This window comes from Mastigoproctus giganteus, chromosome 14 (genome assembly GCF_048544385.1).
Source record: "Mastigoproctus giganteus isolate SK-2022 chromosome 14, ASM4854438v1, whole genome shotgun sequence".
Taxonomy (NCBI): domain Eukaryota; kingdom Metazoa; phylum Arthropoda; class Arachnida; order Uropygi; family Thelyphonidae; genus Mastigoproctus; species Mastigoproctus giganteus.
The window spans coordinates 13,857,281-13,874,623 of record NC_143588.1 but is presented as its reverse complement, the minus strand read 5'-3'; the positions used below and the strand labels follow the sequence as shown (position 1 = coordinate 13,874,623).

General features: G+C 39.8%; 1 protein-coding gene across 1 annotated transcript in view; it reads left to right on the top strand.

Moving 5' to 3' along the window:
* Positions 1 to 17,343, top strand: part of Mical (Molecule interacting with CasL) — a 624,164-nt gene that overhangs the window by 529,066 nt on the left and 77,755 nt on the right. The window contains exons 24-25 of the mRNA XM_090389022.1: positions 1,000 to 1,102; positions 12,449 to 12,522. Coding sequence (XP_090245148.1) covers positions 1,000 to 1,102; positions 12,449 to 12,522 — 177 coding nt within the window. The remainder of the gene's footprint in view (positions 1 to 999; positions 1,103 to 12,448; positions 12,523 to 17,343) is intronic.

The following is a 17,343-nucleotide window of genomic DNA, read 5'->3' as shown; positions in this document are numbered from 1 at the left end:
CTGAAATAGAAAAATATTGGATCCATCAGTGTTTTAGACTGAGTGTCTGATAACACAGAAAGCCTGTTCCCGTATAAGCTCCAATTAGATTAATTAGATTAACGGTTGCTGCAGACAGAGGTATAAGTGATTCTTCCACTGCTTCTATTGGAACATTCAGCAGCCTGGAAAGGAAAGTGTCAGATTTCAAGGCCTGCTAGGGTCCTCGTGGAATAAACAAATGCATGGTTTGTGTTAGGGTTACAACGAGTAAAAACAGGTGCATGTACACCAAGTAAATATAAATAAATTTTAAGTAGTGGTCAGGTCGTTAAATGTAGACATCATGGATATATGGTGTCAGTCAGGCATAAGGGATTCAGAATTTGAATGTGGGAAGTACAATATTTGTGAAGGACAGACAGGGTAGTTATACTCTTTGTTAAGGAGCACATAAAATCTAAGGCAGTGCATCCAATGGACATGGGTGACCAGCAATGTTGAGTCAGTTTGGTGTGGTTACTGATACAGTAGCAAGACTTTTGTTGATTTATTGAATGATTGTTTTTCTCTACCAGCATGTTAGAGAGGCAATGAGAGAAAGCTATACTCTTTATCTGATTATCAGCAGTGATCCTTTATACATTATGAACCTGCAGATAAAAGACCCACTATGTGACATTGAACACAGTGTGTTGATATAGGATTTACTTAAAGATGTAACTACTGTCAAATTCAAGGTTAATATAATTCTTAATTTTCTAATTTTAACAAAATTGTAGAACCTTTAACCAAGTAAGAATTTAATCAAGTCAGTTTCATAGGATTGAGTGTTTTTTTTTTTTTTTTTTAAATGAAGAGCTTCATGTATCTGAAAATCATGCCAGAGAGAGAGACTTAATTGTTTTCCATACTCCTTCTGTCTTTTATTTCTTATGCTGTTCATATTGAATTTATAAATTATGTTCTGTTATGAATTAATAACATTATTTTGGTTCCCCAATGTATTTTGAAAATTAGGATCACAAGACATGAAAAGTGAAAATGAATTGATGCAAGATTGGTTTGCCTTAGTACATGCAAAAAATAAACTTATCAGGGAAGAACAGGAGCTCCTTATAAGGTATGTTCAAGAATTATACTTGATAAATTAGTTATACTTAAAATAATTAATTTCCTTATTAATTAGGTAATTCAGAATATCTTAACATCCTTCAGTTTTATTGATTATTTTTTTTAATATTTGCATGTATTTTATATATTCTGTTAATTGCAGTTGCCATTAGAGCTCTGGCTGCCCATATTTAGTGTGCAGACTGGTAGTCATATGGCAGTTAATTGAAAGAAATCTTATATTTCAGCTTAGTAGTGTTAATATAATTTGAGAATAATACACTTCTCTGCATCGTTTTTCTGTCTTACTGACAATTCTATGTTCTTCCCTCCAGTGACAATGCTTGGGCTTAGTAACTTCAGATCGATTCGTGGACAGCGATATTCCTTTAGAAATGACATCATTATCCATAAGTTGACCTAATTTCATTTTAGTTAAATGACATCACCAAAAGAGGTGAATAACTATTCATTAAAAACTCTGAGACAACTCATCATCTGATGACAGATCACTAAATCTTAAATCTTATTGTGATTGTATCTCATAAATTTTATAAATAGCACATTGCCTCTTTTTTGGTGATGCTATTCAATTAAAAATGAAATTAGTAGCTTCAGGTCAGCTCATGGATAACGATGCCATTTCTAAAGTGAACATAAACCCAGGTAGTATTGCTGTCACTGGAGGTAATGGATCATCTCTAAGTGTATTTGGTGTTTGGGACCACTGCAAGGGGAAAAACATTTATTTCTCCATTTTTCTGTGTGGAGAAAATATTTATTTTTCATTCAAAATATTCTTAACTACTTAATCTATCTCTCGTTGTTTAATCCAGTCACAACTGGTTGTCATTTCTCACACTCAGGGCATCTACCTGCTACTAATAAGGAGACTATCTCTGAAATGTTGGCTGGGCAGCGTTAAAACTCATTTACAAAAAATAGCAGCATACATACCCTCCAAAAAAAAGTATCTGAACACCCCCATTTTCATAGTCCATTAAACTTGCTTAGAGAAACAAATAACTCAACTGGTGCATGAAAAAGGTATGAGCTATACAATTTAGTGTGTTCTTGTCGTGGCATGTACAGCTAAGCTGGCTCATTACAAGAGGAGTTATCATTGGATATTTATTCATGTTTGGCTTGCTGATTCAGCAATTACTGACAGTCTATACCATCCAGCAGTGCACAGACTCTCACACAGTGTGACCATGGGGTTCTCAGAAGAGTAGTATGGCAATCTCCTCAGACATCCCACCAAATCAATAGGGTAAGGTCTTTTTGAACACACTACATACCAAGCTCCACAGTCAGCTAGCACTGGTGAGCAGTAGCACATAATTCAACAGTAATCAGCAGTCTCATCTTGCATGATGCAATGAATGCAATAATGCAATGAATACCATAATCAGCTCATATGGAGTGAAGATCCCATGTTTTACACCCTGTTTTCTGATCAGATGGGTATATGCAGGTATAGTGGATTCCTGGAGAAATGCTGAGGGAGGGCATTTTACAAACAACGAAGTTTGGAGGAGGCGGGATGTGGAGCTGTTCACTATTCTGCAATTAATAGATGAAGGACCATACCTACTACCTACCCAGGAGGGTGGAGTGTGTCATAGCAGCAAAGGAGGACTACATGCTATTGAAGTGAGTAGCAGTGATGTCATTGTGAAACTGTCCAGATACTCTTTTTTTGTAGAGTACTTCCCTTCTGGAGGAAATGCTACTTATTCAAGGTGCACAAGTCAGGCAACTCATGGAGGGATGTACAATATTATTATTATTATTATTATTATTATTATTGGCCATATGGTGTCAGGAAGCCTGAGGCTTATGCTGCACCAGCCAAAAAAAAAAAAAAAAAATTCTGATTTACCCTGAAAGAAAGAGAGAGAGTCAGAAGTAGAAAGGAGTCACCAAGAAATAGAAGAATGATGATATCCAGCTCAGGACCCTGGGTGTGCCAAGCCCATACATCACCAGATGTGAGCCCCTGGGGATACAAAATTTTTATGCAAGCAATTTTATAACAGTATAAAAAAAATGCTGCTTTTAGCAATAGCCATATATTAGTTCTAAATTTGTATTAGTTATACTAGGGGGCTTTGCCCCCTGCTCGCTTTGCTTGCCCACCTCGCGCACGCTTTTCTACGTAAAATGTAGAGGCATTGAGTCAAATCTTTTCTGCATAAAAGACACCTGTCGAAATGCACTGGTCAATATCTAATCAGGAAATGACCTATGTAATTATTTACCTGTGCATTTGTAGTTTGGGGAATTCTCAAGGTCAAATAAATATCACGGTAAAATATCCAGAACTGTGTACACCCTCCAACATGGCAGCAAGCAAAACAGTGGGAAAGCAGTGAATATAAAACTCTTTCTCATTTTAAAACAGTGGGATGGAGGGATAAATACCTTACCTAAGCTAAGCCCCTCCTCCTCGACAACACAGAAAACAATCAGAAAAGGGAGGTGCCTTCTCCTGTCAATTATTGCCATCTTCCTCGCTTTCATCGAAGTACCTGCGGTGTATACTGTACTGGACTTCAGCCAATACCACTATGTAATTATTTACCTGCGTTTATATAGGTCACTTAGGAAAAGGCCTTTTGCTTCGGGTTCTATAATACATGAGGAATATTGTTGCTTCCGAAACAGCAGGACTAAAAAATAATGAAGTCAACAATTAAAGAAGTAATGCAAGTTCAACTAGATTGAAGTGGAGCAATAAGGCAATCACAGCATGGATTTATTAAATGAAGATCATGCCTGGCCAATTTAATTAGCTACTATGAAGTCATCATGAAGGAACTGGCAATGCAACATATGACATTTTGATATCGTATACTTAGATATACTTAGATTTTGATATCATATAATTAGATTTCAGTAAGACCTCTGAAATCTAAGTATATGATCGTTGTATAAATTGGAGCATTGTGGCATGGGAAATGCTATTATAGATAAAGTAGTAGTAGTAGTAGTAATGGCAAATGATGCAAGACAGCAAGCTTATATAGCATCAGTCAAAAAAAAAAAAAAAAAAAAAACAGTTCACCCATCCGTACATTCCAACAATTTCTCTAGTTCTCCCTTGAATTTATTCAACCCATTCACTTCCACAACAACAGATGGAAGCCTGTTCCAGAAATTAACCACCTGAAAGCAAACTTCCACACATCTGTCTTGCAACAATCCTTCCTCAAATTGAATTTATCTCCTCCTTGTATATAGCAAGTGGAAGAATACCATTAACATTTAGCTTACTCAATCCATTCAAGGCTTTAAACTCCTCAATCAGATCTCCCTGCAGGTGCCTGGTCTGGAAACACTACAATTTGCAGAACTAAATCTTTTCTAGGGCACTCTTTTGTTCCCTTCTCTGCACCTGTTCCATCATATGTACATTATTCCTAAAGTGGAACCTCCAGACCTGTATATCATTGACAAAACCCCATAAGCTATTCTGGCACATGTCTGCACTGCTCAGAAATTTCATGCCTGACTGCACGATTACTCCCATGTCCTTTTCATTCTCCACTACCCTGAGTGTAGTACCATGCAGTTGATAAGTTACTCGGGGAGTACTGCTACCCATGTGTAGTACCTTGCATTTGTCAATGTTAAACTTCAACTACCATTTCTCATCCCATCGTCACAAAGTTTCCTAAATCTTGTTGCAGTTAATGCAGTTAACCACCCTGTCAATAGTAATAGTATTCGCCATATAGAGCAAGGAAGTCACGACCTTTGGTGCACTGGCAAAAAAAAAAAAAAAAACAACCAAACCAAGTAGATAAGAAAACATGTTATATACTTCACTCCTCACACAGGTAAGTATCCAGTTGACTTTTGAATTTATTCAAACTGTTAGCCTCAACTACCTGTGAGGGCAGCTTGTTCCAGCAGTACTAGTTCTGGAATTCTTTATAACAGTGAGAATTCCCCCCTTAATTAATTTTACTGATCCCTCTCAGCACCTTGTAAACCTCAATCGGATCATCTCTGAGGTGCCTGGCTTCCAAGCTCTGTAGCCCACTTAATCAGAGGCTTTCCTCATACAGTCATCCTTCTGCCGATCTCACCATTCGAGTTGCCTGTCTTAGAACACTATCAAGAAACTCAAGTCTTTTTTCAGATAAGGTCTCCATACTTGAACACAGTATTAAAATTGGAGTCTTGCAATTGCCTTATACAGTGGGATCATGATCTCCATATCTCTACAGGATAAAGTTCGATAAATCATCGATAGGGCACGATGGGCTTTCCTGGCTTCCTGTTTATACCGTTCAGAAAACTTTATATCTGCCCATGTTGTATCTCCCAGATCTCTTTCCTCATCCATTGTTAACTCAACCCCACCAAGTGTATAATTTATTTGTGGGCTGCTATTCCCCAGGTGTAAGACCTTGCATTTAACAGCATTAAAATATAACTGTCACTTCTCTGACTATCTTTGAATTCAGTTCAAGACATCCTGAAGGAGCACTGCTTGGCACCGATCACTAACGACTCTGCCAATCTTTACATCATCTGAAAATTTTGACATCACATGTTCCATCTGAAGGAGTGCTGCTTGGCACTGATTATTAATATTTCTGCCAATCTTGTATTGTCTGGTAATTTATATGCATTCCATGCGCTTTTCTTCTGTGCCATATGTTTCAGCAGTTCATCTGACATCCATTTAGGTCTAAGCCTTGAATAGTATTTCTTTGTTGGTATGAAAATCCTAGTAACTTCTTTGATTACTTCCCTGAGTACTTCACATTTAGAATTTCCTGTTGCTAACTTCATCAGTTTGTCCCACTGTGCATTATTTAAAAACTGTCTGAGACTCCTGTAGTAACTTTACAAAAGCAAAAGCATTTCCATTTAACCTTGACTGTAGTTATTAAATTCCACATTAGTACACTTATCGTTAACACATGAAGAATCACTGCTGATCCAGAACAAGAGTTGCTTCCTATTATTGCCTCTCTAACATGCAGCTGCAGAAAACAGCCATCCAGGAAATCCACAACAACCTTGCTGGCCTGTGGAGTGACCAACCCACAACTTCCAGTCAACAGCTGGAAAGTTGAAATCCCCCATTATAAGACAATCTGATTTACTTGCCCACTCATTTCTCTGTATAGTTGTTTCGTATACTCATCACAGTAATTAACCTATAACATTCTCATACTCTCAATTTTGTTTTCTCTGTGCTTATATCACACCAAACTGACTCAACACTGCACTCGTTCACCCAAGTCAACTGGGTGAACTGCCTTACATTTAATATTCTTCTTACCTTCCACCTCTCCTCTCCTGACTCTCCTTCCTGTAAACATTGTACTCCCCATTCAAATTCATCATCATTTATGTGTTAGTGATGCGTTTTCTCTGCTATTCCTGCAATGTCTACATTCAACAACTTAATCAGTACTTCACATTCATCAAATTTATTTACAATGCTCCTAGCATTAGTATACATGCAAGTATACATGCAGTGTTCTTACTCTTAGTATCCTAACATGTGTTCGTTTGTTCCTTTATGATCCTCAGCAGGGTCTGAAATCCCAGACACCATGCTTTCCATGCTGCTACATATACCAGTAGTAGCTATGCACAAATCACTTTTGCCTCTGCCTGCAGCTCTAGTTAAAATATTAGTCTGTGTATCCCCCCCCAAGCTAGCAGTTTTACAACCAACCTATCACTGCCTTGATAGCATCAGCAAATATTCTTGCACCTCTTCTTTTCAAGTGTTTCCCATCCCTGTAAAAACAGTCTCTCCTGTTAACAAGCACAGAATTCCCATGAGCCTTGCATGTTTTCTGTAGAGCCGAATTGATTGACAAGGCTCTCAACATGTACTCCCTCCTATCAAGTCTGGACTGAACTGCAAACACTTTCAAATTCAATCCTAACTCGTGACTTTTTTGCAAACGTTGACCTGTACTTGAAGATCGTATACTGTTTGGAACACCGATTTATTTTGCTGAGTTGGCACTTACCGTATTTTCTGACTTATAAGACACGGTTTTTTTCGCAAAGAAATACTCGGAAAATCACCCTGCGTCTTATATGGTCAGTGTCAGATTAGGTCTAAAGACTATCGGCAATGTATTTTCGATGACGCAGTGCCGGTAAACTGAGTTCTGAAAACTTCCCTTTGAAATTCACACCAGTTTTACTTAAGATTTATATGTTGAAATATATTTTTAACAATTATCAGTGGTTACAATCTATGGCAACAATACATACCAGTAATCTTTTTTTTCGTGGAAAATTTGTTGAAATCTTATTATTTTTATTATTTTGGAGAAATATTTATTTTTTTATTTTTTTTTTTTCCAAAATATGTGGCCAAAACTAGGGTGCGTCTTGTATGCCCGTGCATCTTATAAGCCGGAAAATACGATAATTGCTTCATGCTCTTTGCACCTAGCACACACATATACATCTTCTTTGGCTGGATCATGTTCTGTTCCAGAAAGGTCTACAAACATTTCACAAGTTGCAAATTTTTTTAGGCTATGATGCATTGGAGAATCACCCTTCGGTTCCCCACCGAGCCACAGCACTCACTCTACTTTGTGCCCTTTGCTTTGATGCTCTAGTCTTGGGCATGATTTCTGTTTAAATACAATTTAATTGATTAACAATGAAATTAATAAGATTAATAATTTAATTCATTAATTAACAGTACTATACTATGCTAATAGATTCCTAAATGCAGTGATATATGCATTGCACTATATTTGGTTTGTATGTTACACCTTACACTATCGAGTTCAAGATATACATTACGCTATATTGCAATGATTGCAATGTTAAATTAATTACAGTAAACCCCCGCTATTTGCCGGGTTACATTCCTGAGAAATGCTGCGAATACTGAGTTATGGCTCCCATAGTAATAAAGGGGTTCCGTTCCAAAGTATGAAATATATAAGAAAAACTAGTCTAAAATTTTGTCTATGTACGTATTATATGTACCTTCATAATATGACTATGTACACAGACAGTACATAGTGAAAAATCGAAATGAAAATAAGAAACAGTTTAATATTAAATGTAATATTTATTAGAAATTTCAAACCAGTGCCTTTGCTAGCTAAAAAACTTATCCCGCCAGTGCTATCAAGTTTCGTTAAAGTGTTGATAAAGGAGTTTTGCCTTTTCACGAATGATGAGTGAACTCAACGGAATTTTATTTTGAATTCGGTCTTCTATCCACAGATTTAAAGCTTTTTCCATTTTTTCTAATTTAACATCATGAGTTACAGAGCAAATTTTTGAAGCAATTGGCACGTTTTCATGGACATTATGGCGGATTTTTTCTTCCGATTTCTTGATTGATCGTACCGTTGAATCATTGATTTTATAATGTTTTGCCACTGAGGAGACATTTTCACCATTAGAAATTTTATCTAATAACTCAATTTTATTCGCTATGTCATCACCTTCTTTGATCTTTTCACATTTCCCTTGTTATTCGTAGCCATATTTTTGTACGGGTTAGAAAGAACTTATCCACAATAAAGTCACTTTCTTCCGTTAACACACTCGAAAAAGTCTGTTTTACACTGCAAAACGGTAGATTTATCACTTTTGTAAGCATATCAATTTATAAATTGATAAATTTATTTAATTTATAAGCATATAAATTAAAAGCAAACGACGAAACCTTCCATGACAAGCGCATAACATATACTGAACAAGGATTAGCGAGAAACATCCATGGTCACGATTTTGTCACCCCCTCCCCCCCCACCCACTGAGCGCTGTTTTGCTCGGGGAAGATAATTTTAGCCACGCCCATATTTTTTATGGCTTAAAATGTTCACAACGCTTTAATATTCACATTTTTTTAGGTTTCATTTTATATTAAATCAGCGACCGCGAATAGCGGGGGTTTACTGTATATCCTCAATACCACCTTTCGGCAACTCCCGACAGCTCACTCCCTGGAGCAGCTCCGTCTCTGCGAAGAAAATGCAAACTACAACCCAGTAGAACGCGAAGACCCATTCACACTAGCAGACCTCTACTTGGCGACTGCCAAAATACAAAACAAGAAAATGCCTGGTGAAGACTATCTGGAACCAGAGATCGTAAAAAAGGCCGTAGAATACATCCCAACAACTATCCTAAATCTGTTCAATCACTGTCTCTCTGCAGGCTATTTTCCTCACGACTGGAGATCTGCACGGATCCGACTGATCTTGAAGAACCCAACAAAATCACGGGAATTTCCGGAGTCGTACAGACCTATAGCACTATTACCGTTACTGAGCAAACTATTTGAACACTTACTCCACAACAGAATAGAAACCCACTACCTAGAAGCAGGGCTACGATCCCCCAAACAATTTGGCTTTCGTAGAGGCTGCTCCACTGTAAACGCCTTGGAATGCATAATAACCGCAGCTAACAACTGTAACCGCAAATACTTCCTAATGATCTCTGTCGATTTTGCCGGGGCATTTGACTCACTCTGGTGGCCAAGTGTCCTCGGCAGACTCCGGGAGGCAAATATCCCCAATAACCTGTACCACTGTATCAAAACCTACCTATCTGATAGAAGAATCTCAGTATGTGCTCCCTACTCTCAACTTACTCGGCCTATCTTCCGGGGGTGCCCACAAGGTTCAATCCTGGGGCCACTCTTTTGGAATCTGGTGATGGACGGCTTCCTCAATCAGAATCTCAATGGGGCAGATGCACAAGCATTTGCAGACGACTTCGTCCTGATGCTGGAGGAGGACAGCCGGGCACAACTGGAAGCCACTGCAAACTGGGCAATGGACTCCCTGCAAACGTGGGCGAAACAGAACCACCTAACAATATCACCAACCAAGACATCCTCAATACTCCTCAAGGGTTCTCTCGACACGAGAAGGCCACCACAAATCAAAATAGAAGGAACCACGATTAAACTAACTACAGAACTAAAATACCTCGGAATCGTATTGGATAAAAACTTATCCTTTACCCCACATCTCATCTATCTCCAGAGAAAGATCAGGAACTACTCAGCCCTCATAGCAAGAGTCACACGAAAAGATTGGGGGACTACGGAAACGGACCCTGTCTCTCTTTTACAAGGCTTTTTTCATCCCTGCCGTCTCATACGCTGCAGGGATTTGGTACAACAAAGCAACCACGGCTGTGAACAAAAGGAAATTAGAATCAATACAGCGTAGCATCTTGCTCACCATCACAAGAGCATGCTGCACTGTCAGCTCTCATGCGCTGCAAGCCCTGGCAGGATCACTCCCCCTGGACCTGGAAATTGTCCGCTGCGGCATGCTCTTTCAACTGTCCAGAGGTAAAAGTGTATCCTGCATCGGCTTCACTACCGATCCAGCCAACAACAGCAACATAGAGAAAAAACGTCTTATCAACCATCTCCGGCAAACCTGGCAGTCCCGATGGGCAGAATCAACTAAAGGCGCCATAACCCGGAAATTTATCCCAGACGTTACCCAAGTCTACCCCCACCAGCCGGCCTGGTTCTCACCGGGGCTCTACACCACCTTCCTTCTAACGGCACATGGTTCCTTTAATGCCAAACTTTCGACCTTCGGAATAAAAGAATCACCACTATGCCACTGCGGTGAAAATCAGACATGGACACATCTGATGCATGAATGCCACCTCTTTGATTGATATAAGATGTCACTTTATAACAAAAATATGTTTCAACCCGAAGGATCGGGAACACCTTGTACTGTCAGAGGAGGAGTACTATAGAGCCCTCTCGAAATTTGCGCACGAACTGTTCAGCAGACTACGAGCATTACCACAACTTCCCTAAACTCGACACTGGAACTCTGACAACTGAAACGGACAACAATGACTAGGACTTTACTGGATGAGACCTATATCCCCTTAGTGACACCATCCCACACTGACACCCTGATTATTGGAACAGCAGTGGATGAGATCCTATCCCAACACTGACCAACTAATGGACTGTACACTGTCATGGACCTGACAAAGCCACAGCTTTGCTACATACACGCCATGTTAGTGATCTGAGCCGGCTCCCTTGTTCGGCCCTTTCTTCTCCCTTACCCCGGCGGGGGGAAGTGATGCTTTCCTGTCTCCTCCCCTCCTTGCCGACCCCACTCTTCCTTCTGGTGGGGTATGGGCATGCCCCACTGACTCTACCTGGGGTCGGGGTCGTCTCCCCTATTGACCCCATTCTTCTGCATTTATCCCTCCAGTCTTCATTCTCCCTAGCCAACTCTATCTGTATGCATGCGAATGCCCCACATGCCAAATATAACCATGTCTAAATTACGCTGTTCGCCCACCATTTTGGCTTTTCTAATTCTAGCGCAATATTCCCATGCAAATTTTTTTTTTTTTTTTTTTAAAGGTCCTAGCCACTGAAATCCCAGGAAACTAGGTGGCAGGACCTGCCAGAGTGCAAATTTAAACTAGTGGTTACCTGGTCTGCCTCCACGGGGTGAAGTGCGGGCAACGTTGGCCCTCAGCTGGGGTTCAGCGGCTAAATGGCCAAAAGAACAACGGTGCATAACACAACACACTCACATGATCCATACACTTTTAAATCTCTGGCCTTCCCAGTGAACTGGTACACTCGCAATGAAAGCAACGCGGAGATGGGGGGAACCCCTGGTGCCGTTAGACACTTAACACACTTTGCACTTTGCACTTGTATATCCTTGCTGAAAAGTATAAATTCCTTAGCTAAAACAAAAAAAAAGATATATGCCCTACAAGTGATTAGAACCTTCGAGCTACATATTTATCACAATTAAAACCCTACTGTTCCTCTGCACTACTCATTAAATGTTATGATAATCACAACAAAACTCTGATACAATAGTGAGACAAATACTTACGAAATAACTAACTAAATTTAAAAATTAGAGAACGAACGTGACTATGAGTATTTAATCTATTTGTAAAAGACAATTTATTATTTTAATTAATCAGAAAGATAGTAAAAATTTTCAAAAAACTTATTCGTTTCCACAAGCACAAAATTCTGCTTTTTTGGCACTTATAATCTCATATAAGACAGAATGGCTATATGTAGTCATTGCTTTTCATGAACTAATGATAGGTAGGTAGCCTTACTCAGTACCTCAGTTAAGGTACTAACCTGTTTGTTCAGACATGGTTCAATAAAAAGTTTGATGTCTAAGTTTGCTAATACTACAAAGGTAAACACAGAGATTAATGAGAGTTATCAAATAAAAAGTATGAGTGGCTTTTAATATATTTTCATTTTATGTGAAAAAGTTTATAATACTAATAGTAATTGCCATCACAGTGGCATATTCTGATTTAAGCTACTGTGTTGAAATATTTTTAATAGGGTTAAAGATCTACAACTAGAAGATCGTCATAGTCACCTTCAGCAAAAGATGAGGGAAAGGATGGCAGAGAATGGTATTTATTTTTATCTAAGTAACTCAATTTATCTATAACTTTTTTGAAATGGTTTTATTATCACATATCTGTGTCAGATAGATGGCAGCAGAAGCACAATCTAAAAAGAAGCTACTAGGCTTTACATACCAACTAAGAAATATTGTTCAAGGTTTAGGCCTAAGTGGATGTCAGATGAACTAATGCAACATATGGCAGAGAAGAAAAAATGCATGGGATACATACAAATTAACACGTGACACAGAAGCCTATGATAAATACAAGTTGATCTGTAACCAAGTTACAAAGGAGGTTAGGCAGGCGAAGGCAGATTACGAGAAATCTTTGGCAAGGGATGCAAAGAAAAACAGCAAAGAGTTCTTTATTTATGTAAACTCTAGAAGGAAGGGGATGAATCAGATTGGTCCACTTGATATCGATGGGTCAAATGTTGATGATCCTGCTCAGGTAGCTAACAAACTAAATGAATATTTTGCATCAACATTCACACATGAGGAGTTATTCAGCGAGCGGAATGCCAGAGGTGTATTCAACTCTGGCAGTAAGCTAGAGAATCTTGTAATAACTGAGAGTAAAGTGGAGGAGAAATTGTTGAAGATAAACACAAGAAAGGCACCTGGGGTGGATGGGATCTATCCAGTTATATTAAAGGAGGCAGCAAAGGAAGTAAGCAAACCCTTAGCCATAATTATGAGAGCTTCCTTGGACTCGGGAAGTACCCATGGACTGGAGATGTTGTTGTTATGTTGTTATTTGGTTTTTAGGAGCATTAGCAACTAAGGCCATATTGCTCCGGGATATGCGGTGGTCATTCCCTGAATGACCTTTCCGCATCCTCCGTATTTGGTGGTGACGGGCTCGAACCCCGGTCTAATCAAGAAGCGTGTGCTACGCACTGCTGCTCCTGATGATGTTACCAACAGCAAATTCAAAATGGGAAGCATTCAAAGAACTTATCTTGGAAGCTACTAGGCTTTACATACCAACTAAGAAATATTGTTCAAAGTTTTAGGCCAAAATGGATGTCAGATGAACTAATGAGGCATATGGCAGAGAAGAAAAATGCATGGGATACTTACAAATTAACACATGACACAGAAGCCTATGATAGATATGCAACCAAGTTACAAAGGAGGTTAGGCAGGCGAAGGCAGATTACGAGAAATCCTTGGCAAGGGATGCAAAGAAAAACGGCAAAGAGTTCTTTACTTATGTAAACTCTAGAAGGAAGGGGATGAATCAGATTGGTCCACTTGATATTGATGGGTCAACTGTTGATGATCCTGCTCAGGTAGCTAACAAACTAAATGAATATTTTGCATCGACATTCACACATGAGGAGTTATTCAGCAAGGGGAATGCCAGAGGTGCAGTCAACTCTGGCAGTAAGCTAGAGAATCTTGTAATAACTGAGAGTAAAGTGGAGGAGAAATTGTTGAAGATAAATACAAGAAAGGCACCTGGGGTGGATGGGATCTATCCAGTTATATTAAAGGAGGCAGCAAAGGAAGTAGGCAGGCCCTTAGCCATAATTATGAGAGCTTCCTTGGACTCAGGGGAGGTACCAACAGACTGGAGATGTGCAAATGTGACCCCAATTCACAAAGGAGGATCAAAGGCTGACACAAGTAATTATAGACCTGTGAGTTTAACTTCTGTTCCAGGAAAATTAATGGAGGCACTAGTTAAAGAAGCATTGAAGGATCATTTAGACAAGACCTCAGTTATAGCTCAGACACAGCATGGTTTTGTTAAGGGGAAGTCTTGCCTGACCAATTTGATTGGATACTATGATGCAGTCACAAAGGAACTGGATGCAGGGAATAACTTTGATATTATATACTTGGATCTTAGAAAGGCTTTTGATACTGTTGCACATGGAAGACTGCTGTACAAATTGGAGCAGTGTGACATTGGAGGCAAATTGCTGCTGTGGATAAAGGGGTGGCTGAGGGGGGAGAAGACAGAAAGTGGTAATCAATGGACACTGCTCGTCGTGGACTAATGTTATTAGTGGAGTCCCTCAGGGCTCAGTGTTGGGTCCATTATTGTTTTCTGTATTCATAAATGATATTGATGATGGTATATCAAGCTTAATGTCGAAGTTTGCAGACGATACAAAGGTAGGCAGGGTTGTCAAGGACACTACTGACACTATGCTGCTGCAACAGGATCTGGAAAGGTTGAGCAGATGGGCCGAGAGGTGGCAAATGAAGTTTAACATTGACAAATGTAAAGTACTACATATGGGAAACAGCAACCCCAGAGCAACCTATCAACTCTGTGGTACTACATTGACAGTGGTAGAGAATGAAAGGGACCTGGGGGTGGTTGTGCAGGCAGATATGAAGTTCTCTGAGCAGTGCAGACGGGCTGCAAGAGTAGCTCATGATGTATTGTCAATGATATGTAGGAATTTTTCTGGCAGGGATAAGGAGGTAATTATTCCCTTGTATAAGGCAATGGTCAGGCCTCATTTCAAGAAGGATGTAGAGCTGCTGGAACGAGTACAGAGAAGGGCAACAAGATTAGTGAATGGAACAAAGGGGTGCTCTTACGAAGAAAGGCTTAAGTTTTGCAAATTACGGTGTGTGGAGACTAGGCACCAGCGAGGTGATCTGATAGAGGTGTACAAAGCCTTGAATGGTTTGAGCATGCTCAATGCTGATGGGATTCTTCCTCTCGCTCAGAATAATCACCTGAGAGGGCATAAATTCAAATTGAGGAAAGACAGATGTAGGATAGATGTGCGGAAATTTGCCTTTAGCCAGTGGGTGGTTGGTTGGTGGAACAGACTTCCATCCCTTGTCGTGGAAGTTGATAGCCTAAATAAGTTTAAGGCTCAGCTGTACAGGTATTTTGAACGAGTGGTCTTTTTTTTTTTTTTTTTTTTTTTTGGGCTGATGCTGCATAAGCTTGCTTTCTTGCATGCATCAAATGTCTCTACTAATGCTAATGCCAAGAATATAAATTCAGAGTATTCACGCCAAAATGTTTTTTTTTCTTCCTATACTAGCATTAGTAGAGACATATGATTGAAGAAAGCAAGCTTATATAGCATCAGCCAAAAAAAAAAAAAAAAAAACTTCCCATTTCGCCCATTCGCTCCAAAATTTTGTCCAGTTAGCAACTAGCCCTAAAATTCAATGACTCTCCAGTATCGAGCCCATACCTGGCCGCTGCTACTGCAACAGATAATCCTAACTCTTATGCGGAAGTGAACCATGTGTGGAAGGTGCCAAGCATAAGCCTGCCTGGAGCCGCCGCTGGTGCAGATCTTGGTGGTTGTAGCAAATACTCAAGTGAGAACCTTGAGAACTGAGGTGGAGAACCTTGAGAACTGAGGTGTTCCCATGTGAACAGCAGTTGAACATGGATCAGTTGATCCAGTTCGGAATGAATTTATTTAAGCTATTAACTTTCACAGAGCTCTGTTTGTTCCAGCAAACGAGCATCTGCTGGCTAAATGCAAATTTCCACACATCTATTCTACAACTGTCTTTCCTCAGTTTGAGTTTATGCCCACTAAGGTTCGTAGTCTAAGCAAGAGGAAGAATAGATCACCTTGGAGGTGCTTAGTCTCATACGCTGCAATTTGCAGAACCTTTGCCTTTGTTTTAAGCCTTTGTTTTCATCACCAATCTCGTTGGAATTCTGTCCTCATTCCAGCAGCTCTACATCCTTCCTAAAATGAGGCCTACATATCTGTATGCAGTACTCAAGGTGTGGTATGACCATTGCCTTACACAATTGGACAATCACCTCCTTATCCCTTCTAGCGAAATTCAACAATCAATCACCTGCTGGCTAAATGCAAATTTCCACATAATCTAATCTGCAACTGTCTTTCCTCAGTTTCAGTTTATGCCCCCACTGAGGTTCATAGCCTGAGCAATAAATAATCTCATGAGCATTGAGCTTGCTCAAACCATTCAAAGCCTTATACACCTTAATCAGATCACCTCGCAGGTACCTAGTCTCCAGATGTTGCAATTTGCAGAACTTAAGCCTTTGTTTCCCTCACTGTTCAGAAAAGTGTTCCCCTCACTGTTAGCCGACCGGGCTAGCCGAGTGGGTAAAGTACCTGCCCGGCAACCCAAAGGTCGCGGGTTCGATTCCCGCCTCGGGCTTGGATCAAAGTACTGCAAAAACCTTGGGAGGTGCAATATGGCCACAGAAGCCGATGCGCCAACAACTACCAAATCAAAAAAAAAAAACCCTCACTGTTCAGAAAACTTCATATCTGACTGCACAATTATCCCCATGTGTTTTTATTCTCCACTACCCTGAGTGTATTACCACACAGTTGGTACATTTCTCTGGGGGTTACTGCTACCCATATTCAGTACTTGGCATTTCTCAATGTTAAACTTCAGTTGCCACCTCTCAGCCCATCTGCCCAACTCTGCAGTAGCATATTGTCATTAACAACAACCCTGCCAACCTTTGTATCACTGCAAACTTTGACATTAAGCCTGATAGACGTTGATCAATATCATTGATAAATATACAAAACAACAATGGGCCCAACACCGAACCCTTGGGGACTCCAGTAGTAGCATTAGCCCACAAAGAGCAGTGTCCATTGATTACCACTCTCTGTCTTCTCCCACTCAACCTTCCCTTTATCCATTGTAGCAACTTGACCTTAATGCCATACTGCTCCAATTTGTACAGTAGGCTCCTTTGTGACCACGTCATAGTGTCCAATCAAATTGGTCAGTCAAGACTTTCCCTTAACAGACCCATGCTGTGTCTGAATTATTACTGCAGTCTTGTCTAGATGATCCTGCATTGCTTCTTTGACCAGTGACTCCATTA